General features: G+C 41.2%; 2 protein-coding genes across 2 annotated transcripts; both read right to left on the reverse strand.

Moving 5' to 3' along the window:
- Positions 1–1564: 1564 nt before the first annotated feature.
- On the reverse strand, positions 1565–4484 carry LOC311128585 (uncharacterized protein; the record flags this gene model as incomplete). The annotated part of the gene is made up of 8 exons (XM_084160773.1): positions 1565–1699; positions 1941–2045; positions 2152–2235; positions 2907–2996; positions 3084–3153; positions 3564–3622; positions 4201–4281; positions 4404–4484. The coding sequence occupies 8 exons, from the start codon at positions 4482–4484 to the stop codon at positions 1565–1567; spliced, it is 705 nt and encodes a 234-aa protein (XP_084016899.1).
- A 1960-nt stretch (positions 4485–6444) lies between these two features.
- LOC311128586 (E3 SUMO-protein ligase ZBED1-like) lies at positions 6445–14873 on the reverse strand (the record flags this gene model as incomplete). The annotated part of the gene is made up of 7 exons (XM_084160774.1): positions 14026–14873; positions 13600–13703; positions 13367–13445; positions 13014–13274; positions 8312–8473; positions 7851–7894; positions 6445–6564 (listed from the first exon to the last, which is right to left on the reverse strand). The coding sequence occupies exons 1-7, from the start codon at positions 14423–14425 to the stop codon at positions 6445–6447; spliced, it is 1170 nt and encodes a 389-aa protein (XP_084016900.1). The 5' UTR covers positions 14426–14873.
- Between the last annotated feature and the right edge of the window lie 4929 nt (positions 14874–19802).

The following is a 19802-nucleotide window of genomic DNA, read 5'->3' on the forward strand; positions in this document are numbered from 1 at the left end:
CTGTGAAGCATGGGGGTGGAAACATCATGCTTTGGGGCTGTTTTTCTGCAAAGGGACCAGGACGACTGATCCGTGTAAAGGAAAGAATGAATGGGGCCATGTATCGTGAGATTTTGAGTGAAATCCTCCTTCCATCAGCAATGGCATTGAAGATGAAACGTGGCTGGGTCTTTCAGCATGACAATGATCCCAAACACACCGCCCGGGTAACGAAGGAGTGGCTTCGTAAGAAGCATTTCAAGGTTCTGGAGTGACCTAGCCAGTCTCCAGATCTCAACCCCATAGAAAATCTTTGGAGGGAGTTGAAAGTCCATGTTGCCCAGCGACAGCCCCAAAACATCACTGCTCTAGAGGAGATCTGCATGGAGGAATGGGCCAAAATACCAGCAACAGTGTGTGAAAACCTTGTGAAGACATACAGAAAACATTTGACCTGTGTCATTGCCAACAAAGGGTATATAATAGGGGTGTAACGATTCGTTTTAACAACGATTCGATTTGTATCACGATTCGTGGTTGTCGATACGATTCAAGGACGATATTGGTTCATTTAGAACGATACGTTCCGAAACGATTCAGTGACTTGAAATCGATTCAGTAACCTTTTAGCCAAAAATTCAACCAGTGTGACTGAAATAAATACCTGCATACTGGACAGTGCAGGTGAAGTTTCCTAGATTCCTGTTTCTTGTAAGGACCGCAATGGTGGCTTGATAATTTCTCGCTCGTCGGCTTCTCCTCTGTCATCCGCCATGCTATGCTTTGTTGTCTTGGCGCCTTTGCGCTGCTGCTGGCGCGATGACGTCACGGATAGGCAGACTGAATCGAGTAATGTTTAAAGCCTTTATCATTAAAAGTGCTAAGAAAAAACATCCATATAAAGTCTGACGTGCTTAAATCCAATGGGTTATTTCCTAGTATCGATACAATCGATTTATTACATTTTAAAACGATGTTAGATCGATATATGTTGTCCAAAAGGCCAACTCGCCGAGCACAGATCGATGTAGTTGGATCATAGGAATATAAATCGATACATCGATGTAGTAGATGGATCGTTACACCCCTAGTAAAAACACTCCAGTGCGCAAAACAGGGGCACTGGAAAATACAAGGCACACAGGGAATATTCCCGGCGATACAAAATACATGGAGCTCCACCGAGCTTCTCTCTCCTCCACAATAAACAATCACACACAAAGACAAGGGGGCAGAGGGAACACTTATACAGGTACTAATGAGGGGATATGAACCAGGTGTGTGTAATAAACAAGACAAAACAAATGGAATGAGGAGCGGCAGTGGCTAGAAGGCCGGTGACGACAAACGCCGAAGCCTGCCCGAACAAGGAGAGGGGCAGCCTCGGAGGAAGTCGTGACAGATACTGTATATTTTTGAAAGAATACTATATTTCCCTTGACAGAGTAATGCTGAATGTAAAAAATGGCTCAACTTACCCCACTCTCCCCTAAACATGATGTAACATTTGTTTACGATTGACAGATAATGTTTAAATGCAAAACACTTTATTTTGTGATGGGGCCCTCAGCTCAGTTTGGGAACCTTAATCCAGGCTGGACAGCAGGAACTCAACCTGTATTTCTAGATTCCGCATCACCTCCCCCGAGAGCCTCTCTGGGCTTTCATAGATTGACTCATTGAGGTTGAAGATGGATTGTAGCCATGCCTTCATCTGGCCCTGTTGACAGACACATCATCAACTATTATTGAGAGAGAGAGAGAGAGAGAGAGAGAGAGAGAGAGAGAGAGAGAGAGAGAGAGAGAGAGAGAGAGAGAGAGAGAGAGAGAGAGAGAGAGAGAGAGAGAGAGAGAGAGAGAGAGAGAGAGAGAGAGAGAGAGAGAGAGAGAGAGAGAGAGAGAGAGAGAGAGAGAGAGAGAGAGAGAGAGAGAGAGAGAGAGAGAGAGAGAGAAAAATGTACCTTAACGAGGAGGTAGAAGTTCTCAGCAGCCTCTGTCCAGGCTCCTCCAGGAGGGTCAATCCTCATTATGACTTGCAGGAGCAGATAAAGGAAGCTACCAGGCTCCTGGAGAAGGAACAGGGGACATGAGTGAGTGTCTACAGATCTGATATGACAACAGTGTGTATAGCATAGATAAACAACAGGATGTTCCATTCTTAGGGCCACTTACAGATATAGGAAGAGATGTCTTTCCTTCTAGAAGGCTTAGTAGAACGAATTCATAAAAAACATCTGCGAAGTTGATGCGGTCGATCTGAAGTCAAACAAATAGGATAATTACATAATCTTCATTGACAAGCACTTTAGAAAGTCTCATTGAGTAGATGTTAGATGAGAAGACGGTGCCTGCAGCTAACGCTCAAGCTTGCATGTAGACCTACTCCTACGAGAGCCATCTCCTGCTCTAGTCGCTCCCTGTTTGCTGGCTCATTAATGAAGTTCACCAGTAGGTCGTAGGCCTGCTGAAACTGCCTCACATCCTCAAAACAAAACAATCATAAAATTCCTTAAAACTTAGATCATAAACTCAAAGATTCAGGTCTGTAATTCAAAGGGCCTCCGATTGTTTGGCTAGTATGACGTTGAAACTTTTCAACTAAACCCTATGAATCACTGTTGCCTAAAGGTAACCCACTGTGCAAGAACTGGTTGAATCAATGTTGTATCAATAAAAAATGTCAATGTGATGATGTTGAATCAAAGTGGGAAACTGATTGGATTTGAAAGAAGTCATCAACGTAAGGGAATTTAGTCTTTTAACCTAAATCCAATTACGTTAATTTTGGGGGGGATTTCACATTGAATTCACATTAGTTGACAACTCAACCAAATGTAAATCAAAACGAGACGTTGAAATGACATCTGTGCCCAGTGGGAACTATATATCTGGTCTGATGAACGTTGCACAATTATGTAATTGGTTACCTGCTGGTTGAGCTCGGATAGTCCACTCAACACCATCCTCCCAGCGTGGGTGAGGTAATTGAGGGAGGTACTGTCTGAGGATGTCAGAGCCTGTGAGAACAAGACAGTACATTTACAAATAGTCCAGAAATTTTCATGAAGTGAAATACAAAAGGTGCTAAATTCACATTTTCTCACCTCCATAGCACGTCTGATAGCGGCCAGCCTCAGAGAGAAGTTGGTTGTCCCTTGGTTTTCAAAGTAACGCCTGTAAATAGAAATGTTCAATAACAAATGTTCAACCTAAGAAGCTAAAACATCAGTGCCATGAAATTAAAAAATCATTTTATGTTAGCCTATATTATAACTGCAGGATTCAGAAAGACCATACAAATGTAGGATCTTAATTTGATCACTCTTTTGTTGCTGAGAATTTTCCTGCACGGCAGGAAATGCAAACTTGTAGCGTATTTGGAATTTTCAAGTTTGTAATTTCCACTTTGAAATTTTAGACTCGATTTGCCCTAACGAAAAATGTATCCTGTTGCTGCAGGATTATTTTCCTGCTGTAGCAAACTGTCTCAAATTAAGATCCTACATCTGTATAACTACAATATTGGGCAGATTATTTCAAAGCAAAGGTTTTTACTATAGATGAACACATGAAAGCGAACCCACCGCAACTGGGGCACATCTGCAGCATTATTTTGCTCCTCCACAAACTCCTCCTCAAACTCCTAAAACAGACATCACATTAACTTAAACTCTACTAAACTGCATTTCACCTGCAACATCAACTGAAGCAGACAAAACATTCAGTGACATCATAACAATACTTTCATCTTGACCTAACAACTTGACCCTTGACAGACAACACAAACCTATCGATACCAAAACAATGACACACACCTGTACACACAAGTACAAATGAAATAAGAATTATTGACTGTAGAAAGAGTTTTACCTGAGGAGTGCTGTCAGGGGTCTGGTCCTGGTCCTGGGTGGAGTGGTAAGGTGGAGGGGGACTGGGAGGGGAATCGGAAGGGAAAGGGGGAGGCGGAGAATTCTGGGGGAACTGGTGAGAGGAGCCAGAGGACGGCTCATGAGGGGTGGTGATGATGTCAGAGGTGGAGAACTGATATGCCATCATCTCATCCCCCCTCTCCTGGTACCCCTCCACTGTGGTGGAGATATCCACCTGCTGTTTAACACACAACATGTGACACTGTCAGCCCAACACTGAAAACCACCATATTGAAAACCCCTCAACCAAACACTGAAATAAATCATAACACAGAGAAACAACGGGGTGTACCTGGGCATCCTCATAACAGGTGAACTCAGACCTCCTCTTGACGAGGCAGGACATGAGTCCATAGATCCTTCTACCAAGGAACTAAAAATGAGGCAAGAGATTAGAACGTGTAATTTCATTTTCTGTCAACATGTATTTATTCAAATAGGTAAATGGACATTTGCCACTTTAAATTTTTTCTGTGAAAAATTGCCTGACTGTACCTTAATACCAGTCACCTTGTTGTTGGTGAGGACCACCTGGACGAGACCCTTTAAAAGAGACAGAGAAACATTACATTTCATCCAGGAAATATAAGTAGACCTATAGCATGTGCGTCATTTGACACAAATCAGGTGCATTTGAGACGAAAGACCAGTTGAGAATCTCTCACCCATGGGTCCAGGATTCTTTCCTGGATGACTCTGCTCCACCACAGCTGCTTCTCCACTCCCCTCACAATGCACAGGTGATGCATGTCCTCTTCATTTTGCTATAAAGAAAAAACTCCTTCAGTCTCCAGACCTCTCTCTATATGTTAGCTGTAGATGTCTATAACATTTGGCAGGCGATTTCAGTTCTGAGTATAATCCCTGGCAGTGATATAGAGCCCACATGATGTTCGTACGACAAGTTTCCCCTAGGTTTCAATTAGGGACAGACATACAAAAGAAAACCCAGAGACAATTGGGAGTTCAAATACACAGGTGTGTTCATAAATGTTAAGAATATGTCTGAAGTACCTGCACTCGTCCATAATGGATCTTCCAGTAATGGAAATGAAACGAACCCCAGTTCCCAACCAGCTGCAACTTCTCATAGGGAAAACCAGAGTCTTCCCTATTTGGCTGAAAAACAAAGACATCCCCTAATTATAGAGATTGCTCTGTGATGAATAAGACACACAATTGTGGAGATAGAGGACATGGTAATGTGTACTATTACTAATCAGCTATGACTGTCTAATAATGTGATTGACTACCTGTGAATGGCTATCTGAAGGTGCTGACAGTTCGTCAAGCACTAGCCTCCCAGCTTCAGTGAGGTGAATGGTAGGCTCCTCAATAACCAATTTGGAAGTCTGTGAAAAAAAAGGGAACAGGGTAAAGTAAATTCTCCCTATAAGATCAGATGAGCTTTGGTTAACAATGTGTTTGGTTACCTGTGTGTTTAACACTGCAAGCTCTGTTACCAGCATTCTCCCAGCACAAGTGAGGTAGTAGACTGGTTTGGCCTTGGAGAAGACAGGCTATGAAGACAAGGGAATATGTTTTTTCATTATGTGGTTTTATAGAAAACTAGTGACTTGATGTTAATCTTTAATATCCTCTAAAGACCAGAGAGTATCAGAATGGATAGACTCACAAAGATAGGAACACACAAGGGTCCAGACCAAGGGATTAAAGCCAGACAGGACCGGTGCCCAACCTCCTCATCCACATACTAAGGAACAAGACAGGATTAAATTAAGAGTCAGTTTGAATGATAGACAGGTAGCCTATAGGACTGACAGACTGGAATAGGGAGGATCGCAAGAGGAGGCCACTGCATGATAGATTCTAAGACAATTGGCAGTTGAAATACACATGTCTGTGTTCAAAGGTTAAGGAAACATCTGAGGTACCTGCCTATGAATGGTTACCTGTTCATTTTGAGAGGACAGTTCCTCCCATACCATCCTCCTAGCAGGAGTGAAACTGATGATAATGGGCTGCTCCATTGTGAAAATCTGAGAAAATGAGGGAACAGCTTTAAAGATATCAAAGTATTCTACTAGTGGATACTGAAGGTAATTATCCCTATTAGATCAGATGAGTAATGGTTAATAATCTGAATGGTTACCTGTGTGTTTAACATTGCCATCTCTCTCACCAGCATCCTCCCAGCGTGGGTAAGATAATAAATTGGCTGCAGTTTGACAGGCTATAAAAAAAGGGAATATGTTTACAGAAATGTATTTCCAGAAGTTTCTTTTAGAAAAAGTTATGTTTATGTTTAAGCCCCCCTAAAGACCAGAGAGTATCAGAATGGATGGACTTACAGAGTTTGAAACCCACAGAGGTCCAGACCAAGGGATTAAAGCCAGACAGGGCTGCTGCCGAACCTCCTCATCCACGTACTAAGGAACAAGACAGGATCAATTTAAGAGTCAGTTTGAATGATAGACTGGTACTGTATAGGAGTAAAATATTGGCATAGGGAAGATTGCAAGAGGAGGCCACTGCAATGATAATAGTTGAAATACACAGGTCTGAGATATAAATGTTAAGAACATGTCTGAAGTACCTGCAGATGAATGGCTACCTCTTCAAGCTGAGAGGACAGTTCATCCAATACCATCATGCCAGCACGAGAGATGGAAATGTGCTGCTCAATCTTGCAAATCTGTAAGAAAATGAGGGAACAGTTTTAAGGGCATCAAAGTATCCCACTACCATAGTAGATACTGAAGGTAATCCTGCCAATTAGATAAAATGAGCTTTGTCCAATAATCTGCATGGTTACCTGTGTGTTTAACACTGCCAGCTCTCTCACCAGCATCCGTCCAGCATGGGTAAGATAATAAGTTGGCTGCAGTGTTACAGACTATTACAAAAATAGGGAATATGTTTACAGAAATGTATTTTCATATTGTTCTACAGAAAGCATCATGTTTATGTTTAAGTTACATAAACCAGTCTAAAGACCAAAGAGTATCAGAATGGATGGACTTACAGAGCTGGGAACCCACAGAGGACCAGACCAAGGGATTAAAGCCAGACAGGTCCGCTGCCCAACCTCCTCATCCACATACTAAGGAACAAGACAGGATCAAATTAAAAGTCAGTTTGAATGATAGACAGGTAGCCTATAGGTCTGACAGACTGCTATAGGGAGGATCACAAGAGGAGGCTACTGCATGATAGATTCTGAGACACTACACAGGTCTGTGTTGAAAGGTTAAGGAAACATCTGAGGTACCTGCATATATATGAATGGCTACCTGTTCATTTTGAGAGGACAGTTCATTCCATACCATCCTCCTAGCTATCTGTGAGAAAATGAGGGAACGAACATCAAAGTATTTCACTACCGTAGTGGATACTGAAGGTAATCCTGCCTATTAGATCAGATGAGCTTTGTCCAATAATCTGCATGGTTACCTGCGTGTTTAACACTGCCAGCTCTCTCACCAGCATCCTCCCAGCATGGGTAAGGTAATATGTTGGCTGCAGTTATAAAAAATAGGGAATATGTTTACAGAAATGTATTTCCATATTGTTCTTCAGAAAACGTCATGTTTATGTTTAAAGTACATAAACCAGTTTTAAGACCAGAGAGAAGACCAAAGAGTATCAGAATGGATGGACTTACAGAGCTGGGAACCCACAGAGGTCCAGACCAAGGGATTAAAGCCAGACAGGGCCGGTGCCCAACCTCCTCAACCACATACTAAGGAAGAAAATCAGGATCAATTTATGAGTCAGTAAAATGACAGTTTGAATGACAGATTGTTATTGAACCAATCCTGCTAATGAAGCAGTATTGTTATAGCCTGGGTGCCAGTCTGTTTCAGCTCTCTGTCCACTCCTTATGGGATTGTGATGCCAATATCATATTGCCACGATGGAATTGGCAAGAGAGCAGAAAGACTGGCACCCAAGCTATTGATAGGCCTGCAGCATTCTTACCTGAACAAGGACTGGGTCCTCCTGGTCCAGGGTGGGCTCATTATCTTTATGAAAAACAATAAAGGATTGTTTTCTCTAAGTTTAAGAAATACTAGCTACAAGACACCAGACATCTGTCCATGTAGTTAGGCTGATCATATATTTACTTGTGTTTTATATTGTATGACATCAAATGTATTTATGTGTCTGCATAATGTACCAACATGTTCAATTAAACCTAAAGCAAAGGTTTGGTTTCAAAGGAGCAAGTTTGTTTGTTGTTGTTAATCTAGGGCTACACTGTAAAAAATGTCATCACCATGATTGCTACCTAAATGACACCCTATTCCCTATTTAGTGCACTACTTTTGACCAGCGCCTTTTAACCATAGAACTATGGGTCCTGGTCAAAATAAGAAATAGGGTATTGGGTGGCATTTGGGACTATTACTATTTAGACATTGTCAAATATGTAAACTTACCCTCCTCAACTGTGACAACACGGTCCACGCTCTCCACGGTGGCCAGTGCATCCTCACCGATACCGTAATATTTGCTATAAAAGTAGACTGCCGAACCGGACGCAAACAACAGGCCAGCTGCACTCAGAAGCGGCCTCTCGCGGAGGAATCTCAGCGGGGTCGCTGTCAACAAACGACTGAACATAGACCTACTCATTATCGCTCTACATACTGCAGTGATTTTGACTGAGTTCAAAACCATCTGACAATTCTTTCTTAGAATTACAGGGTTTTATAGGGACCATTAATACGTCAAATTCTTCCATAAGTCATGGTTGGCTATGTCACAATGGGACAAACATGTTTATCAAACTGATTAAAAAACACTCAACAGTGACATCAATTAAATTGAATTTTGAGCATGATTTGGGAGTTTATACAATTGTAAACTATGAAACCATTGTTTAGAGAACAGTAGGAGTATAACCATTTAGAAAATACTGTATCAATGGCTCTGAGTAGGAGTAGAAGGGACAGCGTCACAATGCGCTCGCCATGGTTCTGAAAAAGAACGTTGCTGCGTTCATCAGCTCTGTGATGTTCTAGGCGGAGACACTCACTGAACCACTCACTTTCACGTTCAAGGTGTCAAAGCGTTCAACCAACATGCATTGGACTAAAACATCATTCAAATAGTTACTAAAAAGCCTACAGATATGTTTTACATTATTATTTTAAATCTCCTGCATAAATCAGCTGAGATAGCCTACTCTTCTCATCTCTTCGCCCTCCTGCCCTGGTGGTTATATCTGAGCGTTTTGATAACTGATTGATAATTTGGATTATTCATATCCAAAGTGAAATGCTGATTGTGTCATATTTATAATGTAGGCCTAGTAGCCCACGTTTCATGACATAACCCTAATCCTAAAATAGACTAAAATTGAAACCCTGGGCGAGCACACAAGCTCTGGCTGTACAACCGGCAACAATAATACATCCAAAGAGGGTGGCTGTTGAGGAAAACCAGTACACCAACACAAATCTTCATTAGGAGATAAAAGTAATCAGAGGCTAAAATAAAATGGCAGACAATAGAAATCGAATGCGTATGTTACGGCTGGTTAGTGTTTTAATTACGAAGGACTCCCACAAATCTATTGTCTCTCTAAAAAACTGTAGGCTGCATATTGGTGGTCAAAGTGGTCGAAACGGTGTAGTGATCCTCGCTAATACAGTGAGCCACATTACAATTCTGACCAAGTGGGTTAAATCTGTTGGAGCGATGCGTAGGGTGTGTGCCTTTCACGCATGTAACCTGGGTTCGCTTCCCCGCCCCTTGTTTGCTACACTATTTTAGGAAAGGGACATCTTCATGACCAACAATCTTACTCTAAAAACGTTTGTGAAAAAAGTTTGGTCAGTCTGTGAAAGTTAGAAAAGGTTGGTTAGTCTGTGAAAGTTAGAAACTTCCAGCAGGAATTGACAGTCATCAGTCAAGGTGGTTGGATTATATAGCTACAGTGGTGCTATGGTTCCAAAAGTGCTGGTGATAAAATTAACATTACTGGCATACACATTTCAAAACAAAAGCCTATGATCAGGTATGGAGTTTTGGAAATGTTGTTAAACCCAACAGTCTATACTCTATAGCACAAAGTGTGATGTCCCCAATGATAAAATTGCATGTTACTCTAATTGTGAGATGTGTTAAAGTTTACAATAGGCTACTTGGGTCTACTATACCTTCATCCTTTATTAAAGCATTCGGTTGCTAGCATTATCTCCACAAGCAAGGGTATCCTGGGGAAAGACAAATCTTCTCCTCCCAGTAGACTAACTGAATCAAAGCCAGTAGCCTTTAACATTACTGCTAGATAGCCATGTAAACACGAACCTCAGTGGCAGAGCTAAAGCTCATCTGAGATCTTGCATAGGCTGCTGTTTACCATAATCAGGATATTTTTTTTACAAACCTTGGCGATACTTTCTTTGTTCTCGATTCGGAAGAAACTTGTATCTTATGAACATCTGTGTGCAGTTGCAGGTGGAACTCCAAAAAACAGAGAATATTCAGAAAAATATTAAATCCACTTTTTGTATTGAGCGATAAATACCGCTTTCATATGTGTCGATCTTTCTTTTGGTCGCACTGTGGGAAGTGCTGTCATTAAGGCTACTTCTACAAGCCGCCGCAGCCGCTTCGCATAGAAACGACTAGTTACTGCAACGGTGTTGGGAAATGTGAGATGTGCACAGCTAAAATGCCGAGGACTGTGCAAAAGGTGGATTTAATACATTTTTTGTCGAATTTTCTCTAGTTTTTGGAGTATGCTACCTGTAACTGCACACATACGTTTATAAGAGACACATTTCTTCCTAGGTTAGGGGTCTATAATTGTAAAATACATGTGTTTGATTGAATAACTAGCCTAATCTAACTATCGTGGTCATACATCTGGACTCTTCATCATCATCATCAACACTTTGAATTACCGTACTAAGGAATATTCCTATAGCAACGAGACACTAGCATTATCCTCTTGTTGTGAGACTGAGAGGGAGGATTGGAGAAGTGCACGAGGAGGGGTGGGAAGCAGAGAAGACGGAGCATGGTTGAAATTCCACCAAATGGATAAGAAGAGGCAGACAAAGTTTGACACATTTATGTTTTCAGTGGTTGACCGACACGAATGAACGAGTAAACCTTGTTTTAGCCTAGTGAAGTATCACAAATTAATACCTCAGTATTAATTATCCACTGCACGGAATCTCCATGAGGGCACAAGTCTGCATGACGATTTTCGCGTAAAGAGAGGCAGCGCGGGAGAGCTGACTTGTCGCCTGGCAGGTATGTTCTGCTATTTTGAATAAAGCTAGCCATACAGCTAATATAAGTTTTAGGCTATTATTAATTTCGTATAGCTAACTAAATAAATGAAGCTATCTAACAGCAATGCTGTTGTGGGCTTACACATGTAATAATTACAACCAGGAGCCTATAATGGAGGAAGTCAGCTTTTCAGTCAGTCCTATCATTTATATTGAAAATAGGTTATTATAACACAAGGTAAACACACATTTACAATAATTGTTAGGTCTATGTTATTAGCCAACAATTGACTGATACAAGTACAGAAACATTCATAGCCAGAGGCAACCTAGGCTACACTGCAATTAACACTATACTTATTATACACGCTATGTTCTACAGTGCTGATTCTAAGAACAGGGTTAATTCCCATAAAGTATTAGGATCTCTGTCTCTATCACATACATGCATGGCCAAGGAAGATAGGTTGCATAAACAGATACAAATATAGAGCGATAAGGCGCAAGGGGGACAGGGGAAGAGAATAAACAGTGAGAGGGAAAGAATTGGTGAGTACGCTCTGTCCTGGAAATGCCAGAGCACATCAGCGCCGGAGCTACATCTAGTTTGATGTAAGGAAGTAGCCTACTCGATTGCCTATCCAGGGGCCTTGTATGTGATCAGACCTGTTGAAGGTGGGGTTCGTGTGTGAATGTGAGTATGAAAGTGTGAGTATGTATAGCTGTAAGTATGAGAACGTATCAGTGTAAACTAGGGGTGTAACGATTCGTTTTAACAACGATTGGATTTGTATCACGATTCGTGGTTGTCGATACGATTCAAGGACGATATTGGTTCATTTAGAACGATACGATCCGAAACGATTCAGTGACTTGAAATCGATTCAGTAACCTTTTAGCCAAAAATTCAACCAGTGTGACTGAAATAAATACCTGGATACTGGACAGTGCAGGTGAAGTTTCCTAGATTCCTGTTTCTTGTAATGGAATCAGGTATCAATTAATTATGAATATAAATAAACAAGTAAACAACAATGAATGGCAAATGCATTCACATTTTATTTGAATAAAGTGCAAACAACACTTTAGGTTGAATTAACAGGAAGTTAAAATTGTCTGATCTCATTTTCAATATTCAATACATTTTCAATAAAAGTACAGTAAGTGCAACCAACATTTCAACAGTAGGTTTACCTGCTACTTCTGCTTTTGTTTTTCAACATAAAAATATTACAATATTAATATCAAAAATAAAGTGCAACCAACATCTCTTCAGGTTGAATTAACAGTAGGTTTACCTGCTACTTCTGCTTTTGTTTTTCAACATAAAAATATTACAATATTAATATCAAAAATAAAGTGCAACCAACATCTCTTCAGGTTGAATAAAGAGTAGGTTTACCTGCTACTTCTGCTTTTGTTTTTCAACATTACAATACAAATACAGTATTAATATCAAAAATAAAGTGCAACCAACATCTCTTCAGGTTGAATTAACAGTAGGTTTACCTGCTACTTCTGCTTTTGTTTTTCAACATTACAATACAAATACAGTATTAATATCAAAAATAAAGTGCAACCAACATCTCTTCAGGTTGAATTAACAGTAGGTTTACCTGCTACTTCTGCTTTTGTTTTTCAACATTACAATACAAATACAGTATTAATATCAAAAATAAAGTGCAACCAACATTTCTTCAGGTTGAATGAGCAGTGGATGAACCTGCTACTACTCTCATTTTAATAAACAAACAATATTCAACAAACTATCAAGTGTAACCTACTAGGCTACACTTCAATGACCACAGATTTTTTTTCAAAAATATCAACTGATCAACATGATCTGGCTGCAGAACACTTCTCTGTGCGTTCACTATGTTGCCAGCAGTACTAAAAACTCGTTCTGCTGGCACACTGGTGCCTGGAATGCACAGGTACCGTTTAGCAAGGGTGGAAAGTACAGGTAGCTCTTTCTCCTGAGATCTCCACCACTTCATGGCATTTTCAGTCAAAGGCAACGCATCCTTTGCTCGGTACTTTAACACCTCTGCTCTGGCTGTCTCGCTTGTGGATTTTCTTTCTCTTTGGGTGAAGGAATCGCCAAACAGCGCATCTAAGGCTTTCTTCTTACAAGGAGGTGACTCATTTGGAGCTACAATATAAGAAATATATTTCAAAATATAGTCATGTTTTTCATTAATACAAAACAACAACAATCTTTTATTGGTATCACATGAAACACACCTGTGGTCTCTTCATTGAATCCTGACAGCTTTGTGCTTGAGCTTCCCTCGTCTTCCTCCTGATTTCCCATTGCTTGCATCTATTGATGTAAGAATGTGTGAACTGTTCAAATTTCTGCTCTGTAATACTGCACACATAAATTTAGAGGAAGATAAAGAACAGATGAGATTTGAGAGAGGACAAATGAAAGGGGAGAAGAGAAAAGAGCAGAGGAAAGAGGAGAGAAGAGTTACCTGGTGGGACACTTCTGCCTCAAAAACCAGTTTTGTGTAGACCTGTTCTCTGTCCTCTTTTTCCAGGTAGGGCAGTTCTTTAAATCGCGGGTCCAACGCTGATGCTGTTTAAAGAACAAGAATATTGCATTCATTGCATTATTAAATTAAGTTGACCTGAAATTGCAAGTGATGACCACCTCCTCATACACAAAATAATCAGAAGATTAAACTTTAGTATGTTTAAAAGAAATGTGGCACAGTGATGATGTAAAGCCACCATGAACTAAGAATTGTATTGCAGATATCTTGTTTACTTTTCCATATGAAAAAACAACTCAAATTCAAACTTGAAAACGCAAAGGTGTGGCATTTTACAAATTAATACAGTCTAATAACCTACAATATTAACCAAGTTGATTTTAATTAAGACTCCAAATTAATTACCTATGTTGAGAGCATCTTGGGTGCCTCTGTAGCGTGTGGAGAGGTCACTGGCCATCACCCTCTTAATCTCTGCAACCAGGGTTGAGTCGTCTTCGCATGGCTGTAGGTGTTTCAGCAGTTTTGCTTGAAGAGGAGCAATTACAGAGAGAGTTGGCTGGTCTTCTTCACACATCACAGTGGTTGCCATTTTGACAGGACCCATCAACTGAACAATGTCATCCATGTTGGCAATATCACTCTCACTCAGCGTGCCTACATCTGTGACCCCCTTTCGTAGATCCTTGGACATCAGAGTTGCCATTATAGCTGGCTGTTGTTCCAAAAAACGTTCAAGCATTTCGAATGAACTGTTCCATCTGGTGATTATGTCTTGGATCAGTTTATGTTTTGGTAAATCCATCAGAGTTTGTTTTTCCTGTAGGGCGTGACATGCAATCGGGCTGCGGTGAAAATATCCAACAATTTTTCGCACTTTCCCCAACAACCTGGAAGCACGGTCCACCCCAAACCCTTCTGCGAGGCAAGGTTGAGTGTATGTGCGAAGCAGGTAATGTGTGGACTGAACTGGGCTTCTGCACCGGCCACAATCATATTCCTGGCGTTATCTGTGACGATGGCAGGATTCTTGTCGTAGATTTTCCACTCCATGCAGGCTTCACGCAGTAACGCGCCAATATTTTTACCAGTATGGGCTTCATTTAAAACTCTGGTTAGCAGAACAAAGGTCTTCATTTTCCACTCCGGATCAATGTGATGAGAGGTAATTGTCACATACCCTTGATTTGAGCATGACGTCCAGCCATCTGTCGTTATCGCTACTCGTTCAGCTTGAGAAAGCGACAGCTTCACATCATTCTTAGTACTTTCATACAATGCAGGAATAACCTTTTCTGAGAAGTGTGGTCGGCTTGGTATTGTGTACCTTGGCTCCAATGTTTGAATCATTTCACGGAATCCCGGATTTTCAACCACACTGTAGGGTCGCATGTCTTTGCAGATAAACTTGGCAATTGTTGCCGTGATGTTTTTCGCCCGAGCTGAGTTTTGGCCTAGTCTCTGACTAAACATGCAGGCGAGACCTGAGGCTTCTGCAGAGTTGACTTTACCTTTCGCTGCTGTAGCAGCGGGAACGCTGCAAGAGGTGCCTGGACGGTCGGTGTTGTGTGAAATCCCATGGCGCCTTAGTAGGTGGTTGGAGAGATTTGTCGTGTTGCCGTTGTACTTTACTTGACCTTTACATATCCTACAAACAGCGAGCGACTTATTTAGAACATCTCCGTCTTTGCCAAAGTGTTTCCACACACTGGACCGCAATGGTGGCTTGATAATTTCTCGCTCGTCGGCTTCTCCTCTGTAGTCCGCCATGCTATGTTTGGTTGCCTTTGCGCTGCTGTTGGCGCGATGACGTCACGGATAGGCAGACTGAATCGAGTAAAGCCTTTATCATTAAAAGTGCTAAGAAAAAACATCCATATAAAGTCTGACGTGCTTAAATCCAATGGGTTATTTCCTAGTATCGATACAATCGATTTATTACATTTTAAAACGATGTTAGATCGATATATGTTGTCCAAAAGGCCAACTCGCCGAGCACAGATTGATGTAGTTGGATCATAGGAATATAAATCGATACATCGATGTAGTAGATGGATCGTTACACCCCTAGTATATAACAAAGTATTGAGAAACTTTTGTTATTGACCAAATACTTATTTTCCACCATAATTTGCTAATAAATTCATTAAAAATCCTACAATGTGATTTTCGGGAAAATAAATTTCTCATTTTGTCTGTCATAGTTGACGTGTACCTATGATGAAAATTACAGGCCTCTCTCATCTTTTTAAGTGGGAGAACTTGCACAATTGGTGGCTGACTAAATACTTTTTTTCCCCCCACTGTATATTTTTGAATCATCTGTCCATAGAACGTTCTTCCAAGAGTCTTGATGATCATCCAGGTGCTTTTTGGCAAACTTGAGTCAACTTTTTGGACGAGATGGGTCCCATTATGCCCGGCGAAAACCAAACACTGCATTCCACAGTAAGAACATCACACCAAAAAGGTCAAGCGTGGTGGTGTGATGGTTTGGGGATGCTTTGCTGCCTCAGGACCTGGACGACTTGCCTTAATAGAAGGAACCATGAATTCTGCTCTGTATCAGAGAATTCTACAGGAGAATGTCAGACCTTCCGTCTGTAAGCTGAAGCTGAAGCGCAGCTGGGTCATGCAGTAAGACAATGATCCAAAACACACAATCAAGTCTACATGAAAATTGCTAAAAAGCAACAAATTTGAAGTTTTGGAATGGCCTAGTCAAAGTCGAGACCTAATCCCAATTGAGATGTTGTGGCAGGACTTGAAATGAGCAGTTCATGCTTGAAAACCCACACGTCACTGAGTTAAAGCAGTTCTGCATGGAAGAGTGGGCCGAAATTCGTCCACAGTGACGTGAGAGACTGATCAACAACTACAGGAAGCATTTGGTTGGAGTCATTGCAGCTAAAGGTGGCACAACCGGTGATTGAGTGTAAGGGGGCAATTACTTTTTCACACAGGGGAATTGGGTGTTGCATAACTTTGTTTATGAAATAAATATGTAATTTTTGTGTTATTTGTTCACTTATGTTCCCTTTATCTAATATGAGGTTTTGGTTGAAGATCTGATAACATTCAGTATCACAAATATGCAAAAATAGAGAAAATTAGAAAGGGGGCAAATACTTTTTCATAGCACTGTATATACAGCTCTGGAAAATATTAAGAGACCACTGCAAATTGTTCTTAAATCAGCATCTCTACATGTATGACAGCCATTCCATTTCAGTGTCTGTTGAATTCCAACACTGCCACACCTCATTCTACTGAATTAGGTACTGATTAGGTGATCACCTGAACCAAATCTTATTTAACGAGGAAAAGTATAAAAACCACTGCTGTGGTCATCACTATCCTCTTGCAATAGGACCAGCTGGATGGCAAAAACAGTGCTAATAGTACCTCAAAAGTAATATTAATCAAAAAATAACTATTGACCATGCCAAAAGAGTTGAAAAGGAAAGTTGTGAGTGAGGAAAAGAAGTGTTCAATTCTGGCTTTACTGGCAGAGTGATACAGTGAGCGTCAGGTTGCTTCCATCCTTAAAATGTCAATGACGGAGGTTCATAAGAACAAGTTCAAGCAGCAGACATTGGGGACAACAAAGCTACAGACCGGCAGAGGGCGAAAACGACTCTACTGACCGGGATGACCGCCAACTCATTCGAATGTCACTCAACAACCGTAGGATGACATAAAGTGACCTACAAAAAGAATGGCAAACGGCAGCTGGGGTGAAGTGCACGGCGAGGACGGTTCGAAAAACAGGCTCCTAGGGGCAGGGCTGAAGTCGTGCAAAGCTAGAAAAAAGCCCTTAATCAATGAGAAGCAAAGAAGAGCTAGGCTGAGGTTTGCAAAAGACCATAAGAATTGGACCATAGAGGACTGGAGTAAGGTCATCTTCTCTGATGAGTCCAATTTTCAGCTTTGCCCAACATCTGGTCATCTAATGGTTAGCCAGAGACCTGGAGAGGCCTACAAGCCACAGTGTCTCGCACCCACTGTGAAATTTGGTGGCGGATCGGTGATGATCTGTGGGTGCTTTAGCAAGGCTGGAATCGGGCAGATTTGTCTTTGTGAAGGACGCATGAATCAAGCCACGTACAAGGTTGTCCTGGAAGAAAACTTGCTTCCTTTTGCTCTGACATTGTTCCCCAGCTCTGAGGATTGGTTTTTCCAGCAGGACAATGCACCATGCCACACAGCCAGGTCAATCAAGGTGTGGATGGAGGACCACCAGATCAAGACCCTGTCATGGCCAGCCAAATCTCCAGACCTGAACCCCATTGAAAATGTCTGGAATGTGATCAAGAGGAAGATGGATGGTCACAAGCCATCAAACAAAGCCAAGCTGCTTGAATTTTTGCGCCAGGAGTGGCATAAAGTCATCCAACATCAATGTGAAAGACTGGTGGAGAGCATGCCAAGACGCATGGAAGCTGTGATTGAAAATCAGGGTTATTCCACCAAATATTGATTTCTGAACTCTTCCTAAGTTAAAACATTAGTATTGTGTTGTTTAAAAATGAACATGAACTTATTTTCTTTGCATTATTCGATGTCTGACAACACTGCATCTTTTTTGTTATTTTGACCAGTTGTCATTTTCTGCAAGTAAATGCTCTAAAGGACAATATTTGTATTTGGAATTTAGGAGAAATGTTGTCAGTAGTTTATATAATAAAACAAAAATGTTATTTTTACCCAAACACATACCTATAAATAGTAAAACCAGAGAAACTGATAATTTTGCAGTGGTCTCTTAATTTTTTCCAGAGCTGTATATGTATGTATGTATGTATGTGTGTATATATATATATATATATGTGTGTGTGTGTGTGTGTGTATAAATATATACAGTGGGGGAAAAAAGTATTTAGTCAGCCACCAATTGTGCAAGTTCTCCCACTTAAAAAGATGAGAGAGGCCTGTAATTTTCATCATCGGTACATGTCAACTATGACAGACAAAATGAGAAAAATCCAGAAAATCACATTGTAGGACTTTTAATGAATTTATTTGCAAATTATGGTGGAAAATAAGTATTTGGTCAATAACAAAAGTCTCTCAATACTTTGTTACAGTGGGGAGAACAAGTATTTGATACACTGCCGATTTTGCAGGTTTTCCTACTTACAAAGCATGTAGAGGTCTGTAATTTTTATCATAGGTACACTTCAACTGTGAGAGACGGAATCTAAAACAAAAATCCAGAAAATCACATTGTATGATTTTTAAGTAATTCATTTGCATTTTATTGCATGACATAAGTATTTGATACATCAGAAAAGCAGAACTTAATATTTGGTACAGAAACCTTTGTTTGCAATTACAGAGATCATACGTTTCCTGTAGGTCTTGACCAGGTTTACACACACTGCAGCAGGGATTTTGTCCCACTCCTCCATACAGACCTTCTCCAGATCCTTCAGGTTTCGGGGCTGTCGCTGGGCAATACGGACTTTCAGCTCCCTCCAAAGATTTTCTATTGGGTTCAGGTCTGGAGACTGGCTAGGCCACTCCAGGACCTTGAGATGCTTCTTACGGAGCCACTCCTTAGTTGCCCTGGCTGTGTGTTTCGGGTCGTTGTCATGCTGGAAGACCCAGCCACGACCCATATTCAATGCTCTTACTGAGGGAAGGAGGTTGTTGGCCAAGATCTCGCAATACATGGCCCCATCCATCCTCCCCTCAATACGGTGCAGTCGTCCTGTCCCCTTTGCAGAAAAGCATCCCCAAAGAATGATGTTTCCACCTCCATGCTTCACAGTTGGGATGGTGTTCTTGGGGTTGTACTCATCCTTCTTCTTCCTCCAAACACGGCGAGTGGAGTTTAGACCAAAAAGCTCTATTTTTGTCTCATCAGACCACATGACCTTCTCCCATTCCTCCTCTGGATCATCCAGATGGTCATTGGCAAACTTCAGATGGGCCTGGACATGCGCTGGCTTGAGCAGGGGGACCTTGCGTGCGCTGCAGGATTTTAATCCATGACGACGTAGTGTGTTACTAATGGTTTTCTTTGAGACTGTGGTCCCAGCTCTCTGCAGGTCATTGACCAGGTCCTGCCGTGTAGTTCTGGGCTGAACCCTCACCTTCCTCATGATCATTGATGAACACGGACTTTCAACTCCCTCCAAAGATTTTCTATGGGGTTGAGATCTGGAGACTGGCTAGGC

This window comes from Coregonus lavaretus, assembly GCF_964263955.1.
Source record: "Coregonus lavaretus genome assembly, chromosome: 4".
NCBI classification, from domain to species: domain Eukaryota; kingdom Metazoa; phylum Chordata; class Actinopteri; order Salmoniformes; family Salmonidae; genus Coregonus; species Coregonus lavaretus.